This window comes from Cucumis sativus, chromosome 5, assembly GCF_000004075.3.
Source record: "Cucumis sativus cultivar 9930 chromosome 5, Cucumber_9930_V3, whole genome shotgun sequence".
Taxonomy (NCBI): Eukaryota; Viridiplantae; Streptophyta; class Magnoliopsida; order Cucurbitales; family Cucurbitaceae; genus Cucumis; species Cucumis sativus.
In genome coordinates, this window is record NC_026659.2 from 10,227,196 (window position 1) to 10,239,815 (window position 12,620).

At 35.7% G+C, this 12,620-nt stretch overlaps 1 protein-coding gene across 1 annotated transcript; it reads right to left on the minus strand.

The window, feature by feature from the left end:
- Positions 1-4,306: 4,306 nt before the first annotated feature.
- LOC101209037 lies at positions 4,307-5,717 on the minus strand. The gene has a single exon (XM_004140388.3). The coding sequence runs from the start codon at positions 5,463-5,465 to the stop codon at positions 4,377-4,379; it is 1,089 nt and encodes a 362-aa protein (XP_004140436.1). The 5' UTR covers positions 5,466-5,717; the 3' UTR covers positions 4,307-4,376.
- Positions 5,718-12,620: the final 6,903 nt, after the last annotated feature.

A 12,620-nucleotide genomic window follows, 5' to 3' on the forward strand; every position in this document is an offset into this window, starting at 1 on the left:
TACTAAGAAAAACAGGAAAAACATAAAGCAGAAGCATTTGAAGGACATTCCCCTATGACAATCACGTCTCCTTATTGTCCCTCGTTGGTCTACCTCCTTTGTTACCTTTGCCTGAAATAGTTAAACATCAAAGGGTGAGTATAAACATACCCAGTAAGAGACTCATTACTGGTCTCGTTAGGGGAAAAATAAACTATTAACTTCCTGTGGAGTACCCTGCACAGTTTAGGGATAACATACAGTCAACATATTCTTCTTTATAGGTGAGTCCATTTGTAGAAAATCTCTTTCTAATACATAATCCGATCTTAGCGTAACGATTTCTCAAATAGATAAACTCATACATAAGTGTCACTCATCTCAGTTCAGTTAATCCAGTCAAACGTACACCGTCCATTCTTTAACATAACAGTCAATCATCATCAGTTCAGTCAACAAACATTTTTAATTTAGTCAATCCATCAACACACTTAAAACTACTTTAAGCAATTAAGTTTCTTAAAACATATCAACCTACACTTAGCAGTCATATCCTTTAAGTCATTCAAGTCCATGCATAACAGCCAAATCGTTTTAATCATTAAAATCCACATATGGGTCCAGTAGAAAGTCCCTTATCTGTACGTTACCTAAGGTTCTTAATCGAACCAAAGTCCCACAAAGAAGACCAAGCTAATGGCGAATCGAACTCCAACAAATCTACAATTTGATTGTGAATCCAAAGAACTCAACGTTACTTTCAACACCTTCAAGAACCAATTAACAATTTAACCAATTAATCCAACCATAACACTGGAATTAGTTTTGAAACAACTACAACCCATAACTTAAATTTCTTTACCAACAAAACTTCGACGAATCTTAGTAAAATAGGTGCAGCGACAATCGAACCTAAACAAAAAAAATCATGTGAACAAATCAGAGTGTAAGTCGGCTTGCGATTCGCGGTTGGGAGACGAAGAGTCATGCGACAAACGTTTCGACGGACACGATGGCTCAGATCTGGATGACGTCGAGCTTCGATTGATTTGCAGCTTCGACAAAAATGACAGAAATGAAGAAGACGGTTTGACCGGCGACGTTCCTCAACACCTGAAGCAGAGACGCGGCGGCGCAAAATGGTTGGCAGACGACGCGGTGGCGCAGACGGCTGGCAGACAAAGATGTGGCACGACACCTTGCAGCTGCAGTGGCGAAGCTTCAGTCGTAGATGAACGCTCCGACTTTAGCTCAACTACGTGAACAGAGATCGGCGCGGGCGAAATTAAACGAAGGCGCGATGGCTGCGGATGGAGAGGCGGTGTGGCTCGACTGGGTTTCGTCGGACGGGAAAGAGAAGGGGAAGGGACTGCGGGGCTAGGGTAAGGAGGAAGAGGAAGAGAAGAAAAGAGGAAGAAGAAGAAAGGAACCTAATGGACCTACAGATCAGAAGCTACAACGATATGAGATTAATTGGCTAAACTCATTAACCACATTAATCAATATTCGTTAACTGCATGTACACTCCACTAAAGACTCACAGCTGAACTCTTCTCACTGTAGATATATTTCTATGTCCACGGATATAGACTAATAACAGTAAGTTAGTCATTCACGAGTGTTCGTAACATCAGCTGGGTCAATTTATTGTTTTACCCTTGGGTTACCTCTAATCCTTAAATATCAGTGTTCATCCAATGAACAACCTATTTATGGTCCTACCAATAAACAGAAACCTCGCTCGTGCCATAGAAATGGTAGGGCCATAGAAAGGGTAGGGCCCTTTGTTCAAGACCTTAAGACACCATTTACAGGAACACTCATCTACTTACCCTAAAGTAGGGAAGGAGTGAATTCTATCTTGTGTAATTATGTTCCCAGCTCTCTACTCGGTTTTGTCCCCAAAATGATAAGCTTATTGAGTCGGCGATCTGGTCACTTTCACTCGTACAAATCAAAGGACAATCTCTCGCGAACAGGAGTTCATAACACACTTAGGATTAAGACTAAGTTACCTAGGTCATCCTAGTTAAATATAAATCTAACTAGTTAACGGAGTTATATCTAGTGGTTACTATTTCGCGGTCCGGTCTTATGCAAACTCATTGCATAGGATACTCTCACTCGCATGTCAACTACATGAATGCGTTGGATCATTGCGTTTGTACCAAATACAAAGTGAGGCGTATCAATAGTGTTACCAGGATAAGGTACCCAGCCTTATCCCTATACTATAGACCCTTTAAGCTGATCTTGAACATTGATCTCTGTATGTCTCTATATACTGTTCAAGACTCATTAAACAACTTATGATGTTAGTTTATTGGATTTGGGTTATTAAGACAAAACTAATAATTTAATCAATAACAATTATTACAATAATAACACTTTATTAATAACGGTCAGTGAATTATATTTACAATCTACAAGTTTTAGGACATAAATTCCAACAGAATGATCACCTTCTAAGCCTCTAAAATAGCAAAATGGAGTGAAGAAGGGAAGAGGAGGCCAAATCAAATAGGAAACCTTAAGAAATAGTCTGACTAAACCCTTGGCATTCCTTAAACCATTCAGATAAGATGAAGAATAGATAAAACCATCCAAGCCACACCTCAAAGCCACTAAATTACTGGCATGCACATGACTAAATCTTTTATAAACCCTAGCATAATTAACCAACCATTAAGAAAACTTCCTTGAATTGGCTTTTTCAAACCCCAGTTTGGCCAAACCCATTAAACCCATCCTGCTATCAATTCGTTTATAACCAAATCAGCCTAGACTCACTAAATCAATCCTAATCAACCCATGTCAAACACTCACAAAAGTAGTACCCTCAAGCCTAACCACAAGCTTAGCCTTAGAAGACCTAAACCTAGCCCCTACTAGTCCACAACTTAGCAATTTGAGCCAATCGTCATTGTCCAACCTAACTAGTTGGTCCAACATAACAGTCAACGTTTTAAAGAACCCCAATGAGCTTCTTCTTCCTCTCTAGTTGATCAACTACCTCCCTCAACAGCAAAGCATTACTAAAACCCACATCCTCCTTAATAGCAGCAAGCCCTTCCCTCTAGCTCCCTAAAGACAAAAGGGCCACTAAAGGGGAAAACACGCCCTCTCTTGATGCAATTGTTGGATCTCAAAATAGAATGTGTGGATTTTAAACCATGAAATTGAAATCCTAGATGTTGGACATCTTGAAATGGAAATTGGACGTCTAAAGTACGCGGCCAAGAACTCTTCTCCTAGGATTTGGACGTCTAGACCTAGTCCCCTAGAGTACTTCATCTCGTAGAATCTAGACGTATTGAATTTTGACATCTAGGATTTGAACGCCTCAGGTATGCGTCCAAAGCTGCAAAATAGAAACTTGTGACAATGAATGAGTCATGGTTGACACTATCGGTAAGACATTTAACGACTTTACCTAAAATGCAAAATATTTGTAATTGCCAAGCCGTTCCTAGGTAAAACAGTCAATTTGAACGAAACTGCACCAAGATGAACTGGTGTACCAAGATCCTTCAAAATATCCTCGAGAAACAAAGAAATAAAAATAAAAAAACAAAGGAAGAGAGAGTTTGTTATGTGTTTCTTCTGATGTGTTGGCTGAAATGAAACCAAATGAAGACGTACATAGTGTGAACGACTAACAAAATGTAAAAGAAATTGTTCAACGGCTGTAGATTAATAGAAAGAGTTTGGGGGCAAGTGAAGTGGCTATTAATGAGAAAAAAATGTATGAAACGGCCGACTAGACAATGATAAAAAAATCATTGTGCGGCTAAATAATTTTGCACCTAATTCAGTGGATAACATTAGTAGATAAATACTTCAATAGTTTGTGTTAGATTATTTAATTAAATTAATTTTCTAAATGCAATATTTCAGGTGAGTGGTTAAAAACATATATTTTATACGATATTTACGTAGATGTCAAATATTTGAACCTTTCAACTCTCACTCTATATTCCTAGTCTAGAGTCATTGCAATATTTGTCTTAACATAAACATAACAGAAATTCTTATGATTAAAAAAAAAGTTAAGAAAAATTTGACAAATTTTGGTATGTTTTTAAATAGTTTTAATTTTATTTTTTTTGTTATATTTAAAAATATTTCTAAACATAATTCATTTAATTTATGTCTCATCAACGTTCCTCCTTCACTTCTCTATGTTGTTGAGCTCTAAGATATTTTCTCACCAATATGTATCATACCTCAATTTATCACATCATCTAACTTCACCAAAAGCTCATTGTTGGTACTGAAATATTGTTGAAGTGTTGAAAAAGAACTAAATAAAAGAAAGAAAAGAAGATAACAAGAATCAAAAGTGTAGAGTTTATTCATGACGAGAAAAAGAAAAGGAGAAACCCCAAAAAGAAAAATCAATTAGTTTTCTTATCCATGTTCCCTATGAGTTGCTTCATTTGAAATCTCCAAAACAAGAAATAAGCCAATCCAAACCCAACCAATACATATATCCAAACCCTTTCGTCTTCACTCTCTTTGGGAGACCTCATTTCCTCAATACCAAACATCTCCCTTCCCAAATTACCATTTAACCCCTCATTCACATACCCATTCAATACATACACTCTCCCCTCATTCCCTACAGCTACAGCAGTAGCAAACTTCTCTTCATCAAGGTCAATTTCGTCATAAACCACTCCCTCCCCCCAACTATCCTCACTCTTCAAGAACCACAGCTTCCTATACGACACCACCAAAACGACGCCGTCTTTCCTCGCCGCTATCCCGTCCGCCCCTTTCAATTCTTTGTTTAGCAAAACCAACCTCGCCGTTCCGTCATCGGCGTCCACTTTGAACATCTTTCCGGTGTTCGATTGCACCACCAGAAGGTACCCTTTGCTTACGTAAACGGCGCCGTTTAGCCCTGAGGACGAGTACACTTCGTTCGGAGTTGCGGGATAGGAACTGTAACTCGCGGATTTCGAGAAGATCGAGGCGGATCCGTCTTTGTCTACCTTCCAGATGAAGTTTCCGCCGGAGTTCGTGATGAAAGCGTTACCCTTGAAATCAACCGCGACGGCGTTCGCGACGGGGCGATGACCGGAGGTTCCATCGGAAGGGAGAGGTGTTAAGGAGATGCGATGGCGAGATCGGAGGTCGTAGGAGGCGAGGGCATTGAATTCTGGGAGAGGTGGGGCGTGGACGGCGGCGAGGAGGCGGCTGTTGACGGAATCGATGGCAAGGCCTAAGATCGAGGCGTTTTCGGGGAGGCTGGGATCGCGGATAAGAGTTTCGGCGACGCCGGCGTCGGAGACGGAGACGAGAGTGCGTTGGTGGAGTGAGCCGACGACGAAATGCTGGGCTGATGTGTCCCAAACGAGGCCCTCCGGGTAGAGATTTGGGGATCGGAAATCGATAAGGTGGGGCTTTCGAGCTAGGGTTTGGGAGAGGAACAATTGGAGGAAGACGAATAGGAGAATTGGAGAGCGATTAACGGGCGCCATGGGATTGATTTGAGATTAGTTTTGATGGACTAGTGAAATGAGAAAGGAATGTATATTATAAGAACGAAGCTGGAGAACCGATTCATTGAAGAATAAGAACAACAAAGCGAAGAGGAAATGGATTTCTTGTCAAAGGGGCTGGGTTCTACTTTCTTAATTTTATTTATAAAGTTAAGCTTTAATTAATACATCAAGTCAAACCTTTGAGATACATAAATGAAAATTGACCAAAAGAGACCTTCTTATCCAAGCAAATTTACTATTATGTACGCTCTCCTACCGACCTATACATTGATTGTCACACCCCTAATTAGGGGTACACTCCTAACTAGGGTTGATATTGGGTTGGGTTGAATTGAGAGACATTCTCAATCCAACTCATATTTTCTATTTATTTGGATTGACAACTTGAATAATCCGAATTTAGTTTCCAACCCGTAGAATATGGATTGGATTGGGTTGTGGGGTTAGATATAAGATTCATCTTCGGTCTTGTTGTATGGGGTTTGGATGGAAAAGATGCATCTCGAATCTGAGACGGAGGAAGAGACGTCAGATCGAATCTAAGACGGAGGAAGAGACGTCAGATCGAATCTAAGACGGAGGAGATGCGAAGATTGAAATCGAAGATGGATAAGTTTTGTCATCTTGGGTTCGAATGAAATAGATGTGTCTCGAATTTGACACAGAGACGTCAAGACGGATGGATTTTGTCTAATAGGGTTGGGACGAAATGGATGCGTCTTGAATCTGAGATGGAGGAGGAACATTGGAATAGAGGAGGAGACGCCAGAGGTTGCACGAGGGAGAGGCGGAGGGATGCAAAATGAAATTGCACCCTAAAAGAAACCTAATTATTTTTTATTAAATAATATATATATAATAATTATTGTTATTATTTAATTCGGGTTGGATTGGGTTGAACCGAATTGTTCAACCCTCCAACCCAAGACCCAACCCAACCCGAAAAAATCAAATTTCTTTAACCCAACCCAACTCATATTTTAAATCAACTCAACTCAACCCTTATAATATGGGTTGGGTAGTTCGAGTTATTTGGGTTCAACCCATCTTCTTACACCTCTACTACTAACATTTAAAAATTCTTCGAGTTTATAAAATAAATAAATAATTAAGGAGTTTTTTAAAAAATATAACAAAGTGACAAAATATTTACACTATATAAAACAATTTCGAAAACGAAAAAAGCCCATAGGCCCCGATGCGAAATTCCAAAAATTCTCCCGTCAACACGTGATTAATTGGCAACACTCGCACGTATTCTTTTTCTAAACGATCATGATACACGATCGTGTAGATAATGATACACATCGTGTAAACAATGGTGCACGATCGTGCAGGTAGTATCAACACTAGTCACACGAACGCTTGTCATTCTTCTTCTAAATAATCGTGAACTAAGATCGTTTAGATATGGTTACATGATCACGTACTAAAAGCTAAACGGTCATGTATACAATCTGAACGAACGATCTTGGTTCATGATCGTGTACCAAGATCTTTTATATTTGGTACAAGATCTTGAACCAAGATCGTTTAGATATTGGTACACGATTGTGAATTAAAAGTAACATTCGTATATAAAATCTAAACAATCTTGGTTACGATCGTCTATCAAGAGCTCAATAATTGTGTACCAAAAGATCTTGAACCAAGATCGTTTAGATATTGGTACACGATTGTGAATTAAAAGTAACATTCGTATATAAAATCTAAACAATCTTGGTTACGATCGTCTATCAAGAGCTCAACGATTGTGTACCAAAAGCTAAACGATCGTATATTTATCACATGTGCCTTATCTAGATGATACAAAATTTCACACTCATAGTCTTTCACTGGCTCTAGTAATCTATGTTGTCTCATATTTAACTCCTTCTAGATGAAGAAGCACGTCAAGCTCTTGAGGCATATGAAAATTTGTACCTTCTCTCCGTGTAAGTGGTGCTTCAAGTCTTTAGAGCAAATGCTAATGCTGTCTACAAAGTCTTATTATTTAATTAACAAATTAAAGGATAATTAATTTAATTAAATATCTCATATTTCGTCAATAAAAAATTGAATCATATTCAAATGCATATTTCTCTTTTACCCTACGATTTTAATATAAATATCGTTCATATTAATATATAACATATAGTCTAGTATACATCTCATTCATATTAACTTAATACAGATTAATTCTTCCATGTTATATAATTTAAATTTGAATCATTTTCATAATTTACCATATAAGTTACCATTGTCATGTTTCATTTGGAACCTCTTGATTGCAAGGATGGATACACAAATGAGGTTCAAATTAAACGCTTCGCTGATGCTATTATATTAGGAAAACCCATATGACCAATTCTATTTTTGGATTTTTGTTACTCATGAATTAGCTTCCCATGCTCATATTGGTTAGAATTATGGTGTGTGACTTGAAAACCACATTAGATGAGGATTATGCTTTCCACTTCACAAGTTCTTTTGTTTGTGCTAAAAAAAACTCCCTAAATTTATTATTATAATATTTTTATGGAACAAATATCAATTTAAACCCTAAAATTCATGGGTCATGTTAATTTAAATTGGATGATATTATCAACCCAATCCAACCCATATTTTTAGATTGTCGAACACAATAACTCGAATTAAGTTTACAACTAAATCACTAAAATATGGATTGAGGTGGGTTGTGGAGTTTGTATTGTTTTTTTATTATTATTTTTAAATTCTAGTGTATGTAAAATTTAAAATTGTTCCTTTTGAAAACAAAAAGTATCAAATTGTTGTACTCTGAAAGTTTCAAACCTCCCTTAAAATATAATTGCAGATTTCAAGATCTGGTATACTATAATCTCCAATTCTCCGTATATAGCCCATCAAAATATTGGCCTGCCTCCAGATTATTAAGCTTTAGCCATACCTCTAACATTAAAGTTTAACTTTTGCATAGTAAACAATTTTAGTATACCAATCAGTTAGCCGTTGGAAGGAGAATCAGAGGGAGAGAGCCAAAAGCTAGGGAGACGACGCGATGTGAGATGAAGAGGGAGACGACATGATGAAGAAGGAGATTGCACGATGAAGAGAAGAGGGAGACGAATGAGAACGACGATAATGAGAAGAGGGAGACGACTGAGAACGACGATAAAGAGAAGAGGGAGATGAGTCAAACAACTGAGAAGTGTGAAGAAGAAGAAATTAAGAAGAGGAGATGTAGGACTGAAAAGTGAGAAACTAAGAAGAGGAGACAAATGGCACAAGAGGAAGAGATTGAGAAGAGGAGGAGACGCACAACTTGAACCTAATGTTTTAACTTTTATTAAATAAATAATATAAACATTACATTAATTTGGGTTGGGCTGGTTTGACTCAAAATTTTCAACACTCCAACCCGAGATCCCACCCAACCCTTAGTACATTTTAAACTAACCCAACTCAACCCATATAATATGGGTTGTGTAGTGTGGGTTATTCATTGTATTTTCACACCCCTAATTGGCATGTATCATTGAGTCGAGACAAAATTACCTGTGTAAATGTGGTCCTTTATTCTCCATAAACATGTCTCTAAACTAACTTTACCTTTTGACACTTAGGAGGCATTTGGAGGAAGGATTGATTTTTGGTAAGGTTAGCATTATGATAATCTCACTATTATAATAGTCCTTATGTTATGATAATATGCGATTTTGGGAAAAGAGTATGATAGATAGTGTTATGATATTTTTTTTCTCAAATATATAATATAGATCCAATACACAAATTTCATAAATTTATTTTATCAAATAATCTTACTTTTCTTAAAATCATTTGCCTTAATTTTCTTACTTACAATGTTCATTTCATAAATTTTGTTATTAAAACATTATGTTTCACCCTTATTTTTTAGCATACACATGTAACTCATAAACATGTAAACACAAACCACTGTTATTAAAATTGCTTACATACGATTCTTATGTCATACCCCAAACCATACTACGATGATAACGTAGTAGAAATAAGGTGCAGTTTGTTACGATCTTGAAATTTCTTATTGCAAAATCATATTCTCAACTCCTTTTAAACTATCAACAAAACTCAAAACGCAAACGGTGGTCAACCTAAATGCCAAGTATAATAAATACATACCAAAACGTATACTTTATTAATAACATACGTTTGATACATAATTACAACACTTTGACCAAATAACTAATGTTTAACTATTTCCAAAACATCTGGAGTCATCTCGCTGCAAATCATTCAACCTTCTTTTCTACTTGGCCTAAACGCCTGATCTTGGAAGATGAGATTCTTAAAACGTAAGTCTAAATGACTTAGTGAGATTTTATGAAATCATTTTCACAATGCCCTTTGATAAATCATTTTCATCAAATCATAAATAATAATACAAATCAGTTTATCAATTAAACACTTTATTTTGCAAAACATGTCAAAACGCATGTAATCATTTTCATAATAGAATTAAATCATCTCGCAAACCATATCAATATACATTTTGCATAAACACCAATTCGCATAACACATCTTTCTCACATAATATAAATCATTTCAAACAAACACACATTAGTTAATTATTTTTTTCACAAGTCCCAAATCGTTTTCTACGCCTTGGTCTCATTATCTAACATTTAGACTACTGTATCAACAACATCCAAGAACATACAAATTCGCCATTGTTGCTCAAGCCACTAAGCTTTATACGCTTCTTTCAATGCATAAGCCAACTACTTATCACCATGTAGCCCGTACATCCCATGGTGGTCTTGGCTCTTTATGTGAACATAAAAGTTAGCATCATCTCAAGAAATCAACTAATGTTTTGAAAACCATTTTATAGTATGAAAATCATAATCATCAAATCAAGCTTTAACATTACAAATCATGTTTGAAAACATATAAATTTTTCATAGAATTCTCTTTTGAAACACTTTTCATTTGAATTCTTCTTTCAAATCAGTAAAGAGATATCATGATAAAGTTTTTAACATAAATTTATTTGAGAGAAAATAGTCACGAAGCTTTGAAAGAAAGCACTCACTACCAAAAATCCTCATCTTCCTTCTCTTTTCGTGGAGCCTTCTCGTAAAACAATCATCATACTTAGCACTTTATTTTTCTTCTTTCCGCCAAAGCCAAACGACAACATTTTAGCTCTCTTTTTTTAAAATAAAATCTTTTTGTGTTTACTTAATGACCAAGTCTTCCATTTATATAGCTCTTAAACTATCTTAATCATGCTTAAACTTTTCTTAGTTTGCCAGCTCTTGCTTAAAACTTTACACGTGTAAATTTAATACTTAGCTCAATCATGCTTAACTCCTTAATATTACACGTTAATCCTTGTCAAATAAATTGACATTTTTTCGTCAAACCTTAGTTCTTGTCTAACTTCATACCGCAAATAACTTTAACCACTTAACACTTCTCACGAATAACCTTATTGTATTGTTATATTTTTACTACAAGAAACATTCCTCGCAAACTAACCAACTTTTACTGGCTTAGAACACTTATCGCGAACTTAAACTTCAAGGCTTTCTCGCAAACTTCTTCATCACGAAACCCTTGGTTTTTATCGCGAAGACTACCCAAATGCCTAGTCGTTTTAGTCAAAACTTCACTTCTTAACTTACGTGAAAACTTTATGTAGAACAAGAAATTTCAGTCAATTAAATTTCGCCATGCCAGCACAACAAAATTGTGATGATTATAATTTGATTGGATCTGGTTAGTCAAGTTTTTCCATATTCAACCCAATTCAAGCCCTGATGAAAAATTGGACCAAACAAGAGGGCCCGAGCCCGCCAAGAAAGTGGGCCCAAGTCCAAGTTCAAGCCCAAGCCCAATAAGACAAATGAGTCCAAGCCTAAGCCCATCAAGCAAATGGGTCCAAGCCCACTTAAAACCCATGAAATTTCTCTATAAATAGAGACTTTTGCCACTCATTTGAGGAGGTCTTTGGTTGAAAGAAGAATTGAAGCTCTAAAGTAATGAACCTATGAAGAATTGAAGATTCAAACTCCTACAAACTCTTTAGACGTTCAAGTTCGTATCAACATCTTCTAAATGATTGAAGACTTGGAAGATTGGAAGATTAAACTTTCATTTGATTCCAGAAGATCGAAGTTCAAATCGATATGTAACTACAACATCCTGATGACCAAAGATCGAAGACCAAGAAGTTCTAAATTTTTTATATTGTATTCAAGAGAAAGCATCAAAGGAGTAAATACTAGAGATTGTATTCACAATATTCATCAATATATTAAAGTTTAATTCCACGAAATACATTTCTTCGAAATCTCATGTGAACATTTTCTTTTGAGAGTGTTTAGACTTATACATTCTATACAAACCCTTCTTTTCTCAAAACTTCCTCACGAATTAACTTCTTAATCACAAAACTTATACTTAACCATAAAAGATTTTATCGCTTAATCTTTTTTGTGGATTTATTCAAACGCCAACTTCTTTAATATTTAATCGAATTTTACTTCCTATACTCAAATTAAAAACGGGTTTTACATCTTACTCGATTAAATTTTGACCTAACTCGACACATTGCATACAACAACAACTTAGGTTATTTTGCGACATCTTAATTGAAGCATATATCGATAGTATTCGTAACTTTGGTAGTAAGACAATGCAAATAACATTCTAAATACAAATTTCCTGAAACATAACTTCATTAATACAATAATAACTAAAAAGTGTCTAGGTCTAATTGCTTTTGTTCTAAAGCATCATTGTTTTTACTTTTGTCAAAATGTTAGCACAAAAAATGAGTATAAAAATCTACATTACATCTAAACATTTTTTCCTTTCAACCACGTACTAATGATAAATATTTTTAACATTTAAAAAAGTTTCATGGATATTAATATAACTTAAATATTTTTAAAAACAAAATAGAGTAAGTACTAATTTTTGTAAAAAAAAAAAAACAATAAAATTCAGGACAATTTTCTATAATGAGTTAGAAAACAGTATGTAAAAGAACTCTCTTATCATAGATTAATTTAATTGAGAAAGAAAAAAAGAGAAAGGAAAAAGAGTGAAGAGTTTGGGAGATAAGGAAAGAAGTTTGGGGGACTAAATAACAAACAGCCACTAAATACAAAGTAGAAAAAGAGT